This window comes from Bombina bombina, chromosome 1 (genome assembly GCF_027579735.1).
Source record: "Bombina bombina isolate aBomBom1 chromosome 1, aBomBom1.pri, whole genome shotgun sequence".
Lineage (NCBI taxonomy): Eukaryota > Metazoa > Chordata > Amphibia > Anura > Bombinatoridae > Bombina > Bombina bombina.
In genome coordinates, this window is record NC_069499.1 from 1,142,487,163 (window position 1) to 1,142,504,662 (window position 17,500).

Genomic DNA, 17,500 nt, shown 5'->3' on the forward strand with positions numbered 1-17,500 from the left:
CGTTCAATCTCCATGCAGTCAGCCTCAGAGAAATTAGATTTGGATGTTTGAAAGGACCCTGAATCAGAAGGTCCTGTCTCAGAGGCAGAGACCATGGTGGACAGGACGACATGTCCACTAGATCTGCATACCAGGTCCTGCGTGGCCACGCAGGCGCCATTAGAATCATCGATGCTCTCTCCTGTTTGATCCTGGCAATCAATCGAGGAAGCATCGGGAAGGGTGGAAACACATAAGCCATGTTGAAGATCCAAGGAGCTGTCAGAGCATCTATCAGTACTGCTCCCGGGTCCCTGGACCTGGATCCGTAACAAGGAAGCTTGGCGTTCTGGCGAGACGCCATGAGATCCAGATCTGGTTTGCCCCAATGATGAAGCAGTTGGGCAAACACCTCCGGATGAAGTTCCCACTCCCCCGGATGAAAAGTCTGGCGACTTAGAAAATCCGCCTCCCAGTTCTCCACGCCTGGGATGTGGATCGCTGACAGGTGGCAAGAGTGAGACTCTGCCCAGCGAATTATCTTTGAGACTTCCATCATCGCTAGGGAACTCCTTGTTCCTCCCTGATGGTTGATGTAAGCCACAGTCGTGATGTTGTCCGACTGAAACCTTATGAACCTCAGAGTTGCTATCTGAGGCCAAGCCAGAAGAGCATTGAGAACTGCTCTTAATTCCAGAATGTTTATTGGAAGGAGTCTCTCCTCCTGGGTCCATGATCCCTGAGCCTTCAGGGAATTCCAGACTGCGCCCCAACCTAGAAGGCTGGCGTCTGTTGTTACAATCGTCCAATCTGGCCTGCGGAAGGGCATCCCCTTGGACAGATGTGGCCGAGAAAGCCACCATAGAAGAGAATCTCTGGTCTCTTGATCCAGATTTAGCAGAGGGGACAAATCTGAGTAATCCCCATTCCACTGACTTAGCATGCACAATTGCAGCGGTCTGAGATGCAGGCGCGCAAAAGGTACTATGTCCATTGCCGCTACCATTAAGCCGATTACCTCCATGCACTGAGCCACTGACGGGTGTTGAATGGAATGAAGGACACGGCAAGCATTTAGAAGTTTTGATAACCTGTCCTCCGTCAGGTAAATTTTCATTTCTACAGCATCTATAAGAGTCCCTAAGAAGGGAACTCTTGTGAGTGGCAATAGAGAACTCTTTTCTACGTTCACCTTCCACCCATGCGACCTTAGAAATGCCAGAACTAACTCTGTATGAGACTTGGCAGTTTGGAAACTTGACGCTTGTATCAGAATGTCGTCTAGGTACGGAGCTACCGCTATGCCTCGCGGTCTTAGTACCGCCAGAAGAGAGCCCAGAACCTTTGTAAAGATTCTTGGAGCCGTAGCTAACCCGAAGGGAAGAGCTACAAACTGGTAATGCCTGTTTAGGAAGGCAAACCTTAGATACCGGTAATGATCCTTGTGAATCGGTATGTGAAGGTAGGCATCCTTTAAATCCACTGTGGTCATGTACTGACCCTCTTGGATCATGGGTAGGATAGTTCGAATAGTTTCCATTTTGAACGATGGAACTCTTAGGAATTTGTTTAGGATCTTTAAGTCCAAGATTGGTCTGAAGGTTCCCTCTTTTTTGGGAACCACAAACAGATTTGAATAAAACCCTTGTCCGTGTTCCGACCGCGGAACTGGGTGGATCACTCCCATTAGTAAGAGGTCTTGTACACAGCGTAGAAACGCCTCTTTCTTTATCTGGTTTGCTGATAACCTTGAAAGATGAAATCTCCCTTGTGGAGGAGAAGCTTTGAAGTCCAGAAGATATCCCTGAGATATGATCTCCAACGCCCAGGGATCCTGGACATCTCTTGCCCAAGCCTGGGCGAAGAGAGAAAGTCTGCCCCCCACTAGATCCGTTTCCGGATCGGGGGCCCTCACTTCATGCTGTCTTAGGGGCAGCAGCAGGTTTTCTGGCCTGCTTGCCCTTGTTCCAGGACTGGTTAGGTTTCCAGCCCTGTCTGTAGCGAGCAACAGTTCCTTCCTGTCTTGGAGCGGAGGAAGTTGATGCTGCTCCTGCCTTGAAGTTACGAAAGGCACGAAAATTAGACTGTTTAGCCCTTGGTTTGGCCCTGTCTTGAGGCAGGGCATGGCCCTTACCTCCAGTAATGTCAGCGATAATTTCTTTCAAACCGGGCCCGAATAATGTCTGCCCTTTGAAAGGAATATTAAGCAATTTAGATTTAGAAGTCACATCAGCTGACCAGGATTTAAGCCACAGCGCTCTACGCGCTTGAATGGCGAATCCGGAGTTCTTAGCCGTAAGTTTGGTTAAGTGTATTACGGCATCAGAAATAAATGAATTAGCTAGCTTAAGGACTTTAAGCTTGTTTATAATCTCATCCAATGGAGCTGTGCTAAGGGTCTCTTCCAGAGACTCAAACCAGAATGCCGCCGCAGCCGTGACAGGCGCAATGCATGCAAGGGGTTGTAATATAAAACCTTGCTGAACAAACATTTTCTTAAGGTAACCCTCTAACTTTTTATCCATTGGATCTGAAAAAGCACAGCTATCCTCCACCGGGATAGTGGTGCGCTTGGCCAGAGTAGAAACTGCTCCCTCCACCTTAAGGACCGTCTGCCATAAGTCCCGTGTGGTGGCGTCTATTGGAAACATTTTTCTAAATATAGGAGGGGGTGAAAAAGGCACACTGGGTCTATCCCACTCCTTGTTAACAATCTCTGTAAGCCTTTTAGGTATAGGAAAAACGTCAGTACACGCCGGTACCGCAAAATATTTATCCAGCCTACATACTTTCTCTGGAATTGCAACCGTGTTACAATCATTCAGAGCCGCCAATAACTCCCCTAGTAATACACGGAGGTTCTCAAGCTTAAATTTAAAATTTGAAATGTCTGAGTCCAGTTTACTTGGATCAGAGCCGTCACCCACAGAATGAAGCTCTCCGTCCTCATGTTCTGCAAATTGTGACGCAGTATCAGACATGGCTCTATTATTATCAGCGCACTCTGTTCTTACCCCAGAGTGATCGCGTTTACCCCTAAATTCTGGCAATTTAGATAGTACCTCAGTCATAACATTAGCCATGTCTTGCAAAGTGATTTGTATGGGCCGCCCTGATGTACTTGGCGCCACAACATCACGCACCTCCTGAGCGGGAGGCGAAGGTACTGACACGTGCGGAGAGTTAGTCGGCATAACTTCCCCCTCGTTGTCTGGTGATAATTTCTTTACATGTAAAGATTGACTTTTATTTAAAGTAACCTCAATGCAATTAGTACACAAATTTCTATTGGGCTCCACATTGGCCTTTAAACATAGTGAACAAAGAGATTCATCTGTGTCAGACATGTTTAAACAGACTAGCAATGAGACTAGCAAGCTTGGAAATACTTTTCTAAATAAATTTACAAGCAATATAAAAAACGCTACTGTGCCTTTAAGAAGCACAAAAAACTGTCACAGTTGAAATAACAATGAACCAAAATAGTTATAGCAACCAATTTTTTACAGTAAATGTATTAAGTTAGCAAAGGATTGCACCCACCAGCAAATGGATGATTAACCCCTTAATACCCAAAAACGGATAACAATTTAATAATTAACGTTTTTATCACAGTCAAAACACACTGTCACAGGTCTGCTGTGAGTGATTACCTCCCTCAAAACTAGTTTTGGAGACCCCTGGGCTCTGTAGAGACGTCCTGGATCATGGAGGAAGAAATAGGAAGACTGTGACTAAACTTTTACAGCGCAATAAAGCGCTAAAATAGGCCCCTCCCACTCATATTACAACAGTGGGGAAGCTCAATAAACTGTTTTTATTCAGAAACAAACGACAGCCATGTGGAAAAAATCATGCCCATAAAGTTTTATCACCAAATACCTCAGAAAAAACGATTAACATGCCAGTAAACGTTTTAAAAAAGAAAGTTATGAAGTGTTATTAATAAGCCTGCTGCTAGTCGCTTTCACTGCAGTGCAGGCTCAAATATTACTTTAATATAGACAGTATTTTCTTAGTGAAATTCCATTCCCCAGAAATACCTCAGAGTATACATACATACATATCAGCCCGATACCAGTCGCTACTACTGCATTTAAGGCTGCACTTACATTACATCGGTATTAGCAGTATTTTCTCAGTCGATTCCATTCCTCAGAAAATAATTTACAGCACATACCTCCTTGCAGGTGGGCCCTGCCTGCTATCCCCTGTTCTGAAGTTACCTCACTCCTCAGAATGGCCGAGAACAGCAAGTGGATCTTAGTTACGACCGCTAAGATCATAGACAAACTCAGGTAGATTCTTCTTCTAATGCTGCCTGAGAAAAAACAACACACTCCGGTGCCGTTTAAAATAACAAACTTTTGATTGAAGAAATAAAAAACTAAGTTTAACACACCACAGTCCTCTCACACGTCCTATCTATTAGTTAGGTGCAAGAGAATGATTGGGAATGACGTAGAGGGGAGGAGCTATATAGCAGCTCTGCTTGGGTGATCCTCTTGCACTTCCTGTTAGGGAGGAGATATAATCCCATAAGTAATGGATGACCCGTGGACTGACTACACTTAACAGGAGAAATATATATATATACACACACATATATATATATATATATATACATATATATATATATATACAGTATATATATATATATATATATATATATATACACACAGTATATATATATATATATATATATATATATATACACACAGTATATATATATATATATATATATATATATATATATATATATATATATGATAAGAATACATATTGTACATAGTCTGTAGGCTATTTATAGGTATACTTAAAGGGACAGTCAACACCAAAATTGTTATTGTTTAAAAAGAAATGTTTTGGGTTTTATATCCCTTTACAGTGGGATATTGATTCTGACATTAAAGGAGTCAGGGGAATACAGCAGTAGAGGGGGAATGCTGGTGTTATGGGAAAAAGTTAAAAAAAAAAAAAAAAAAAGTTACTATTATGCAAAACAATTATTAAACTATCACAAATCAACTACAAATAAAGAACATTTGTAGGGGCACATAAAAAAAGTAAATTGTTAAAAGTAGTTTAAAAAGGAAAAAGAAATGCATGATTACATAATAAAATCAATTAAGCTGATTAACTTGAAAGCATAGGTTAAAACTCATACCCTTCATTCCACAATGCAAGGATGTATTTCTTTACAAGATCTATTATGTTATCCAACCAGACCCAAAAGGAAAAACCTTTGCCTGCCATGTTTTCCTGTTGAAAAACAAAGTGTTAAACTGTGCTTATCTTTCCAGATATGTCATTATATATTTACTTATTTATTTTAAAAAAAGCACTTCTTACTTTGCAAAACTTGGCCCAGGTGATTTGACAGCCTGAATAATTGACTCCAGGACCTGCAGATAAAAACAAACATGATTACAATTCCCTGTAAGAGGTGCAATGAGAAACCAAAAAAAAATTGTATTTGTGATGCTGACAATTACCTAACAGCTTTTCTGCCAAAGTGCTCAGCTGCTCAATGCTAAGGCCACGTTTTGTAGTAGAGGAGAACTGCCAGCTTAAGACCTCTGCCACCTGATCCCATGTTCCAATTGGAGGCTTGGTGAAGAAGTTGACATTCTGTAGGAGACATATGAACCAATCTATGACAAACTGCAATATAGTATACTATGATATATCTATTTTTCTTATGGACTCACTCTTCAACAACTGCCTTGGTGCGTTCATCCAATAATAGAAATGTTAAAGGGACAGTCTACACTAAAATTGTTATTGTTTAAAATAAGAGATAAATGCCTTTACTACCCATTACCCAGCTTTGCACAACCAACATTGCTAGATCAATATACATATGCCTGTTTCAAAGGCTCTATAGACAGCCTCTTATTACATGCTTTTCTATTTGCTTTTCACAACAGGATACAGCTAGTTCATGTGGGCCATATAGATAACAATGTGTTCACGCCTGAGGAGTTATTTTTTTAAGATTTAGCCCAACACAGTACTAAATGCAAGTCAATAGATAATAGTCATGTGATCAGGGGGCTGTCAGAAGATGCTTAGATACAAGGCAATCACAGAGGTCAAAAGTATATTAATATAACTGTTGGTTATGCAAAACTGAGGAATGGGTAATAACAAAATGTATGCTTACCTGATAAATCTCTTTCTTTCCGGATATGGAGAGTCCACAATGTCATTCTAATTACTAGTGGTAATATCACTCCTGGCCAGCAGGAGGAGGCAAAGAGCACCACAGCAAAGCTGTTAAAGGACCAGTCAACACTGTAGATTTGAATAATCAACAAATGCAGGATAACAAGACAATGCAATAGCACTTAGTCTGAACTTCAAATGAGTAGTAGATTTTTTTTTCTGACAATTTTAAAAGTTAGGTCTTTTTTCACTCCCCCTGTACCATGTGACAGCCATCAGCCAATCACAAATCATACACATATCATGTGACAGCCATCAGCCATTCACAAATGCATACACACTTACTTTTGCACATGCTCAGTAGGAGCTGGTGACTAAAAAAGTTTAAATATAAAAAGACTGTGCACATTTAGTTAATGGAAGTAAATTAGAAAGTTTTTTAAAATGGCATGCTCTATCTGAATAATGAAAGTTTAATTGTGATTGAGTGTCCCTTTAAGTATCACTCCCCTACCCATAATCCCCAGTCATTCAACCGAAGGGAAAAGGAAAAAGGAATAACACAAAGGTGTAGAGGTGCCTGAGGTTTAGTCAAAAATAAATGTCTTAATAAAGGGTGGGGTTGTGGACTCTCCATAAGAAATTTATCAGGTAAGCATAAAGTTTTCTTTCCTAAGATATGGAGAGTGCACAATGCATTAAATTACTAGTGGGAAGCAATACCCAAGCAAGAGGAACAAAATGAACAGGAAGGGAGATCAAGACAGGCAGACCTAAACAGAAGCGACCACCGCTTTAAGAACCTTTCTCCCAAAAGAGGCCTCAGCTGAGGCAAAAGTATCAAATTTGGAAAAAGTATGCAGAGGACACCAAGTTGCAGCCTTGCAAAGCTGTTCCATAGAAGCTTCATCTTTGAAAGCACAAGAAGAGGAGACAGCCCTAGTGGAATGAGCTGTAATTCATACTTCTCAACAAGGGGGAAAGAGAAATAGAAGAAGCCTTCTGACCCTTACGCTTTCCTGAGAAACAAGCAAACAGGGCAGAAGACTGGTGAAAATCCTTATTCGCCTGTAGGTAGAATTTTAGAGCTTGTACAACATCAAAGTTGTGCAACAGACGTTCTTTATGAGGAGGAGGATTGGGACAGAGAGAAGGAACAACAAATTCCTGATTAATTTTTCTATTCGAAACCACTTTAGGAACAAACTCCAATTTAGTACGAAGAACCGCCTTATCCGCATGAAATATAAGGTAAGGCGAATCACACTGCAAAGTCGAGAGTTCCAAAACTCTCTGAGCAGAAGAGATAGCAATAAGAAACAAAACCTTCCACGATAGCAACTTAATATCTATGAAATGCATTGGCTCAAACGGAGCGTGCTGCAAAACTTTAAGAACAAGATTAAGGCTCCAAGGAGGAGCAACAGGTTTAAACACAGGCCTGATTCTGACCAGGGTCTGACAAAAAGATTGAACATCTGGCACATCCGCCAGACGCTTGAGTAACAAAAACATAATTTATGTAAGAACTTATCTGATAAATGAATTTCTTTCATATTGGCAAGAGTCCATGAGCTAGTGATGTATGGGATATACAATCCTACCAGGAGGGGCAAAGTTTCACAAACCTCAAAATGCCTATAAATACACCCCTCACCACACCCGCAATTCAGTTTAACGAATAACCAAGTAGTGGGGTGAAAAAGAAAGGAGTAAAAAGCTTAATTGTGCTTTATACAAAAAAATCATAACCACCATAAAAAGGGTGAGTCTCATGGACTCTTGCCAATATGAGAGAAATGAATTTATCAGGTAAGTTCTTACATAAATTATGTTTTCTTTCATGTAATTGGCAAGAGTCTATGAGCTAGTGACGTATTGGATAGAAATACTCAAGATGTGGAACTCAACACAAGAGTCACTAGAGAGGGAGGGATAAAATAACAGCCATTTTCCGCTGATAAAATTAAATCCACAACCAAAAAAATACGTTTTTCTCATAAATGAAAGAAAAAAACTTAAAACATAAAGCAGAGGAATCAAACTGAAACAGCTGCCTGAAGAACTTTTCTACCAAAAAATGCTTCCGAAGAAGCAAATACATCAAAACTGTAGAATTTACTAAATGTATGCAAAGAAGACAAAGTTGCTGCTTTGCAAATCTGATCAACTGAAGCTTCATTCTTAAAAGCCCACGACGTGGAGACTGATCTAGTAGAATGAGCTGTAATTTTCTGAGGTGGGGCCTGACCCGACTCCAAATCAGCCTGATGAATCAAAAGCTTTAACCAAGATGCCAAGTAAATGGCAGAAGCCTTCGGACCTTTCCTAGAACCAGAAAAGACAACAAATAGACTAGAAGTCTTCTTGAAATCTTTAGTAGCTGCAACATAATATTTCAAAGCTCTTACCACATCCAAAGAATGTAAGGATCTCTCCAAAGGATTCTTAGGATTAGGACACAAAGAAGGCACAACAATTTCTCTATTAATGTTGTTAGAATCCACAACCTTAGGTAAGAATTTAAATGAAGTCCGCAAAACTGCCTTCCTGATGGAAAATCAGAAATGGAGATTCACAAGAAAGAGCAGATAATTCAGAAACTCTTCTAGCAGAAGAGATGGCCAAAAGGAACAAAACTTTCCAAGAAAGTAGTTTAATGTCCAAATAATGCATAGGCTCAAAAGGAGGAGCCTGTAAGGCCTTCAAAACCAAATTAAGACTCCAAGAAGGAGAGATTGATTTAATGACAGGCTTGATACGGACCAAAGACTGTACAATAAAAGTGAATATCAGGAAGCTTAACAATCTTTCTGTGAAAAAAAACAGAAAGAGCAGAGATTTGTCCCTTTAAAGAACTTGCAGACAAACCTTTATCCAAACCATCCAAAAGAAACTGTAGAATTCTAGGAATTAGAAAAGAATGCCAGGAGAATTTATGAGAAGAACACAATGACATATAAGTCTTCCAAACTTGATAATAAATTTATCTAGAAACAGATTTACGAGCCTGTAACATAGTATTAATCACTGAGTCAGAGAAACCTCTATGACTAAGCGTTCAATTTCCATACCTTCAAATTTAATAATTTGAGATCCTGATAGAAAAACGGACCTTGAGACAGAAGGTCTAGCCTTAATGAAAGTGGCCAAGGTTGGCAACTGGACATCCGGACAAGATCCGCATACCAAAACCTGTGAGGCCATGCTGGAGCTACCAGCAACACAAACGATTGTTCCATGATGATTTTGGAGATCACTTTTGGAAGAAGAACTAGAGGTGGGAAGATATAAGCAGGTTGGTAACACCAAGGAACTGCTAACGCATCCACTGCTTCCGCCTGAGGATCCCTGGACAGGTACCTGGGAAGTTTCTTGTTTAGATGGGAATCCATCAGATCTATTTCTGGAAGACCCCACATCTGAACAATCTGAGAAAACACATCTGGATTAAGCGACCACTCCCCTGGATGTAGAGTCTGACGGCTGAGATATGAACCGCAGAAATTAGACAGGAGCTGGATTCCATCCAAGCAAGTATCCGAGATACTTCTTCCATGGCTTGGGGACTGCGAGTCCCACCCTGATGATTGGCATATGCCACAGATGTGATATAGTCTGTCTGAAAACAAATTAACGGTTCTCTCTTCAACAGAGGCCACACCTAAAGAGCCCTGAAGATATCACGGAGTTCTAAAATATTGATTGGTAACCTCGCCTCTTGAGGTTCCCAAACCCCTTGTGCTGTCAGAGATCCCAGACAGCTCCCCAACCTGAAAGACTTGCATCTGTTGTGATCACAGTCCAGGTTGAACAAACAAAAGAGGCCCCTTGAACTATACGATGGTGATCTAACCACCAAATCAGAGAGAGTCGAACATTTGGATTTAAGGATATTAATTGTGATATCTTTGTATAATCCGTGCACCATTGGTTCAGCATACAAAGCTGGAGAGGTCTTATATGAAAATGAGAAAAGAGGATCGCGTCCGATGCTGCAGTCACGAAACCTAAAACTTCCATGCACATAGCCACTGAAGGGAATGACTGAGACTGAAGGTTCCGACAAGCTGAAACCAATTTTAATTGTCTCTTGTCTGTTAGAGACAGAGTCATGGACACTGAATCTATCTGGAAACCTAAAAAGGTGACCCTTGTCTGAGGAATAAAATAACTTCTTGGTAAATTGATCCTCCAACCATGTCTTTGAAGAAACAACACTAGTTGATTTGTGTGAGATTCTGCAGAATGTGAAGACTGAGCTAGTACCAAGATATTGTCCAAATAAGGAAATACCGCAATACCCCATTCTCTGATTACAGAGAGTAGGACACCGAGAACCTTTGAAAAGATTCTTGGAGCTGTCGCTAGGCCAAACAGAAGAGCAACAAATTGGTAATGCTTGTCTAGAAAAGAGAATCTCAGAAACTGATAATGGTCTGGATGAATCGGAATATGAAGATATGCATCCTGTATGTCTATTGTGGACATATAATGCCCTTGCTGAACAAAAGGCATTATAGTCCTTATAGTTACCATTTTGAAAGTTGGCACTTTTACATAACTATTAAAAATGTTCAGATCCAGAACTGGCCTGAAAGAATTTTCTTTCTTTGGGACAATGAATAGATTTGAATAAAACCCCAGAACCTGTGTCCTGAAACAGAACTGGTATGATTATCCCTGAAAGCTCCAGGTCTGAAACACACTTCAGAAAAGCTTGAGCCTTTACTGGATTTATTGGGATGCGTGAGAAAAAAACCTCCTCACAGGAGGTCTTACTCTGAATCCTATTCGGTACACTTGAGAGAGAATACTCTGAATCCAATGATTTTGTACAGAATCTGCCCAAATGTTTGGAAGAACCTTAATCTGCCCCCTACCAGCTGAGCTGGAATGAGGGCCGCACCTTAAGGGCTGGCTTTGGTTTCTTAAATGGTTTGGATTTACTCCAACTTGAAGGTTTCCAATTGGAACCAGATTATTTGGGGGAAGGATTAGGTTTCTGTTCCTTATTTTGTCTAAAGGAACGAAAGCAGTTAGAAGCTTTAGATTTACCCTTAGGTCTTTTATCCTGAGGGGGGGGAAAAAACTCCCTTCCCCCCAGTGACAGTTGAAATAATCGAATCCAACTGAGAACCAAATAACTTATTACCTTGGAAAGAAAGAGATAGTAATCTAGACTTGGATACAATGTCAGCATTCCAATATTTGAGCCACAAAGCTCTTCTAGCTAAAATAGCTACAGACATAGATTTAACATCAATTTTGATGATATAAAAAATGGCATCACAAATAAAATGATTAGCATGTTGAAGTAAGCGAACAATGCTAGACAAATCAGGATACATTTCCTGTTGCGCTAAACTTTCCAACCAAAAAGTTGATGCAGCTGCAACATCAGCCATAGAGATGGAAGGCCTGAGGAGATGACCAGAATATAAATAAGTTTTCCCTAGATAAGATTCAAGTTTCCTATCTAAAGGGTCTTTAAAAGAAGTACTATCTTCCATAGGAATAGTAGTACGTTTAGCAAGAGTAGAAATAGCCCCATCATTTTTGGGGATCTTTTCCCAAAACTCCAATCTAACTGCTGGCAAAGGATAGGATTTTTTAAACCTTGAAGGAATAAAAAGTACCAGGCCCGGATGTTTTCCATGGCAATTGTAAAACCTTTAATTTTCTCAATAAAGCTTGTTGGTAAAAAAAAAAAAAAAAAGTACCAGGCACATTCCATACCTTAGAAATCATATCAGAAATAGCATTAGGAACTGGAAAAACCTCTAGAGTAACCACAAAAAATATTTTCCTAAATATGCTTTTCCCAAATATGAAACCGACAGTCTGCAAAAGGAAATACACATAAGCCTGACTCATGGCAAATATAAGTACAATACATATATTTAGAACTTTATATTAATACATAAAGTGCCAAACCATAGCTGAGAGTCTCTTAAGTAATGGAAACATACTTACAAAAAAAACCCATCCACATATAGCAGATAGCTAAAACAGTACTGAAACAGTTATCAGTAGAGGTAATGGAATATGAGAGTATATCGATCTGAAAAGGGAGGTAGGAGATGAATCTCTACGACTGATAACAGAGAACCTATGAAATAGATCTCCCGTGAGGAAAACCATTGCATTCAATAGGTGATACTCCCTTCACAACCCTCTGACATTCGCTGTACTCTGAGAGGAATCGGGCTTCAAAATGCTGAGAAGCGCATACCAACGTAGAATCTAAAAACAAACTTACTACATCACCTCCATAGGAGGCAAAGTTTGTAAAAATGAATTGTGGGTGTGGTGAGGGGTGTATTCATAGGCATTTTGAGGTTTGGGAAACTTTGCCCCTACTGGTAGGATTGTATATCCCATACGTCACTAGCTCATGGACTCTTGCCAATTACATGAAAGAAATAGATAATGCAGAAGAAATCTGACCTTTCAGAGAACTGACTGACAATCCTTTATCCAAACCTTCATGGAGAAAAGACAAAATTCTAGGAATCCTAACCCTACTCCAAGAGTAGCCCTTAGATTCACACCAATAAAGGTATTTACGCCATACCTTATGGTTAATATTTCGAGTAACAGGCATGGGAGCCTGGATCATGGTTTCAATGACCGACTCAGAAAATCCATGATTAGACAGAACTAAGCGTTCAATCTCCAAGCAGTTAGCTTCAGAGAAACAAGATTTGGATGGAGGAATGGAACCTGAGTTAGAAGGTCCTTCCTCAGAGGCAACTTACAAGGTGGCCGAGAAGACATCTTCACTAGGGTCTGCTTACCAGATCCTGCGAGAACATGCAGGAGCTATAAGAATTACTGATGTTCTCTCTTGTTTGATCCGAGCAATAAAGTACTGAAGGAGCGCAAATGGAGGAAATGGGTATGCTAGACTGAAATCCCAAGGAACCACCAGAGCATCTATAAGAGCGGCCTGAGGATCTCTTGACCTTGAACCGTACCTTGGAAGCTTGGCGTTCTGCCGAGATGCCATCAGATCCAACTCTGGCAACCCCCATTTGAGGGTTAACCTGGAGAACACTTCCAGATGGAGAGAACACTCCACGGGATGAAATGTCTGTCTGCTCAGGAAATCCCAATTGTCCACTCCAGGAACGTGGGTAGCAGATAGACAACAATTGTGAGCTTCCGCCTACTGAAAAATTTGTGCCACCTCCTTCATGGCTAAGGAAGTCCGAATTCCTCCCTGGTGGTTGATGTAAGCCACTGAGGTGATGTTGTCCGACTGAAACCTGATAAACTGGGCTAAGGACAATTGAGGCCAAGCCATCAGAGCATTGTAAATCGCTCTCAACTCAAAGATGTTTATGGAGAGAGCAGACTCCTCCCGAGTCCATAGTCCCTGCGCCTTTAACGAGTTCAACTGCTCCCTAGCCTAGAAGGCTGGTGTCCGTGGTCACAATCACCCAGGAAGGTCTCCGGAAGCATGTGCCCTGAGACAGATCGACTGGTCTCCGTTCCATTGTCTGAGCATACATAATTGCAGAGCTCTCAAATGGAATCGAGCAAAGGGAATGATGACCATGGAAGCAACCATCAGACCAAGGAGAGAATTTGGGATTTTCTGACCTCTGTGAGAAAAAAATTCATAGCTAGATAGGGAATCTATTATGGTCCCTAAGAAAACCACCCATGTAGCTGGAACAAGGGAACTCTTTCCAAGATTCACTTTCCAACTGTGGGGTAGAAAAGACAAGAAGATCTCTGTATGAGAGTTTGCTTGTTGAAAAGATGGCGCCTGAACCAATATGTCGTCCAAGTAGGGCACCACTGCAATTCCCCAAGACCTGATCACTGCCAAGAGAGCCCCCAGAACCTTTGAGAAAATTCTGGGAGCTGTGGCAAGGCCAAACGGAAGAGCCACAAACTGAAAGTGTTTGTCTAGAAAGGCGAATCTCAGGAATTTGCAATGATCCCTTTGGATGGGAACATGAAGATATGCTTCCCTCAGGTCTATGGTTGTCATGAACTGACCCTCTTGGACCAAAGGAAGAATGGAACAAATGGTTTCCATTTTGAAGGACGGTACCCTGAGAAACCTTTAGAGGCACTTTAGGTCTAAAATGGGTTGAAAAGTTCCCTCTTTTTTGGGAACCACGAACAGATTTCAATAGAATCCTAGACCCTATTCCCGAACTGGAACAATCACTCCAAGGGAGGAAAGGTCCTGAACGCAGTTCAAGAACGCCTCTCTTTTTACCTGGTCTGCAGATAATCTTGAGAGGTGGAATCTGCCCCTGGGAGGGAAAGTTTTGAATTCTATTTTGTAACCCTGAGATACTATGTCTACAGCCCAAGGATCTGGGACATCTCGTCTCCACGCTTGACAAAACAGGGAAATCTGCCCCCCACTTTATTCGAACCCGGACCGGGGGCCGAACCTTCATGCTGACTTAGACTCAGCTGAGGTTTTCTTTGATTGCTTCCGCTTATTCCAAGACTGATTGGGCCTCCAAGAAGACTTGTACTGCCCCTGCTTGGGAGAGGAAGACTTTTGACCTTTGAAGTTACATAAGTAACGAAAATTACTTTGACGTCCTATGAGTCTGTTTTTCTTGTCTTGTGGTAGAAAAGACCCTTTTCCACCTGTAATATCAGAAATTATTTCTGCCAGACCAGGTCCGAACAAGGTCTTCCCCTTGTAAGAAAGCACCAGAAGTTGTGAAATAGAGGTAACATCAGCTGACCAAGATTTTAGCCACAATGCCCTTCGGGCTAGGACAGTGGAGCCAGATATCTTGGCTCCCAGTCTAATAACTTGCATGTTAGCATCAGAAATAAAGGAATTGGCTAGTTTGAGAGCCTTAATCTTGCACCCAACGGAGTTTCTACAAAAATTGATTTTGACGGGTGTGTCTCTGGGCAGCACCTTGAATGGTAGCAATATTGGTAGCTCCGTGTGGATCACTGTCAATTTCCTTATTATCAGTGAATTAAATGACCATCTAGTTATATCATCCTTAATCTTAGACTCTACTGATTAAGAAAATTTGACAGCTGAACTTTTATTGAGAACACCACCGTTGCACTCCAATCCGGAAAGTTGAGGCCTAAGGCAAGCTCTTCACTGTGAGCCTCTCAACACCCCCCCCCCCCCCAGTATTATTACAGGCCGGGTAAGCAGTGCGTAGACACTGCAATAAACACTTCACTTCAAACCAACATTATCTGTGACTATATAATACCATATTGGTTATGCGCTACAGATAAAGGGAGAATTAAGAGCCTCTCTAATCACGCATGTACCTATTAAAGATGGCGTCTGGCGTTAACATACTACTTGAGGCTGTGACAAGCTTGTTAAATGAGAATCATGAGAAGTTATTACAAACCTGGACTGGCGAATGGAGTAACCTTCGTGAAATGACTAAGCAAATTGGGCATCGACATTTGATTCCAAGAGAGTCGCCGGAGAAACCCGACAAAGCTACAAGTGTTCAGGAGCTCAGCCTAAGCATGCCAAACCCTCCACCCCAAACCCAAGCCCCGGCTAAGGTAGCACAGAATTTGAGCTTACCCGTAAATAATCCTCCAGCTAATAATCCAGATGGAGGCCTGGAAACGAAAGTGTTAAAAATAAACCCCTCCATGAAGCAACAGACGACAAGAGAACAGGAAGCTGATGCTAGCGCTGGTGAGGGTGTTACATCCCCTGGCCAAGAGGCGACTTACCGTTCACGGAACCTCAGAGACACAATCGAGATGTCCCAAGATCACAGCGACTGCAGGGTGACTATAAGGGAGCTGAAACAGTCTGGGGTAGAGAGCCTGTTTACCATCCGGTATACACTGCGGAGGTGATATTGGACACGACTGAGAAAGTCCCCTTTACAAACCATAATCTCTTCCTGAAAAGAACGAAATCGCATGGCGGTGCCTCAGAGCAGGACACCCTTCAAGGAACCTTACGCCAGCTTTTTGACCCTGGGGGCACATTTTATTCTTGCCAGCCTTTTGATCCTGGGGGCTCTGAGACATGACTTCTCATACTACTGACCACAACATCTTCAGGTCGGTTAAATCTTGTATACGGCTCACTTCTGGTCAGGGATCTCCTGATTAAAGTAGAAATGAGGTGAACTCTGTTATTAGTTAAAGGTGAAAAGTCGTACACAGGGCACATATTTGCAGCTTAAGTACAAAATTTCAGTGGACATATGTCTTTATTTACGTTATATGCTGACACTATATCTAGTATAGTTGGTGTACATACTAGGAGACCTATCCCAACACAGCTTTTACAGTTCTTGCTCTCTTCATACTCCCCGAGACATTTACTTTTGCTGGCGTGCTGCAGATCTAAAAGCATTACTCTAAGGAGTTGGACATATGTTTACCAGTAAGACACTTTTCACGCCACTAATATTTTGGTCATAAGGGTAAACTAACAGCTATTCCCTTTTCTTCCGGCGGACGCCCCACTTCTCCTGGATTCTGGGCTGGTCTTGTAGACCTTTACATATTACTGTTGATATTTTGTCTGGTTGTGCACACCTGCTATAGGATTGTAAAAGGGGTTAATATTATATGTTGCTTTTGCCATACTCCTATGTGTATTTGTCTATTACTCTTAATGGCAGATGTTGACTATAGCACGGGTGTTCTCAATTTAAAAAATTCACCTTTATAGTGTTTGTTACTCTTTTGTCTTCAGTGGATCTTACCTATTATAGCAGATAATCTTATGACATTATTACTATATAGTGGACTTTTATAATGTTCTGATATTACTACCTTACATGAGTCTCCCCAATAATTGAACAAACTATTGACCAACCAGGCTCATTTAAGCCCTATTATAAAATGCAAAAAATAAAATCTAGATGGAACACAATTTCTTTAGTCTGAGACTGATTAAGGGCAAAGATGAACATACCTATTCAAATTATAATTATATGCTACTACTGATTTATCCTTTCACACAAGACATAGCTATTGGGCTCTAATAGACCCACACCTATTACCCAAATTAGTCTTATACTCATAAGGACTTACTGTGAGAGACCATGGCCTCTAAAATCATCTATGTGTATATGTGCTACCACCATTAATTAGGCTGAATACTTTAGTACTGAAGATGCTCAGCGTATCTGTTTATAGCTGAGAGACCTTTTCGTATGCTCTTTCTCCCTATTATATTAGAAGTGTATAGTACAAATTATATTTTAAATAAATAATGGAAGACTTAAATACCATTATAGTTGGTTATTTTCTTATTATGTGTTCAATTAAATGCTCTCAATATACACCAAACCTAAGCATGCTATTTTACAAGCCAGTTGTTTGCATTTGGGGTCCAAAAGTGGCCCATTTT

General features: G+C 41.1%; 1 protein-coding gene across 4 annotated transcripts in view; it reads right to left on the bottom strand.

Annotated features, from left to right (window-relative positions):
* Positions 1-17,500, bottom strand: part of STAT3 (signal transducer and activator of transcription 3) — a 600,544-nt gene that overhangs the window by 201,192 nt on the left and 381,852 nt on the right. For all 4 annotated transcript variants that reach the window (XM_053699116.1, XM_053699126.1, XM_053699099.1 and 1 more), the window contains exons 17-19: positions 5,475-5,610; positions 5,332-5,384; positions 5,147-5,241 (exon numbers count right to left, since the gene is read on the bottom strand). In XM_053699116.1, the coding sequence (XP_053555091.1) occupies positions 5,147-5,241; positions 5,332-5,384; positions 5,475-5,610 (284 nt within the window). The remainder of the gene's footprint in view (positions 1-5,146; positions 5,242-5,331; positions 5,385-5,474; positions 5,611-17,500) is intronic.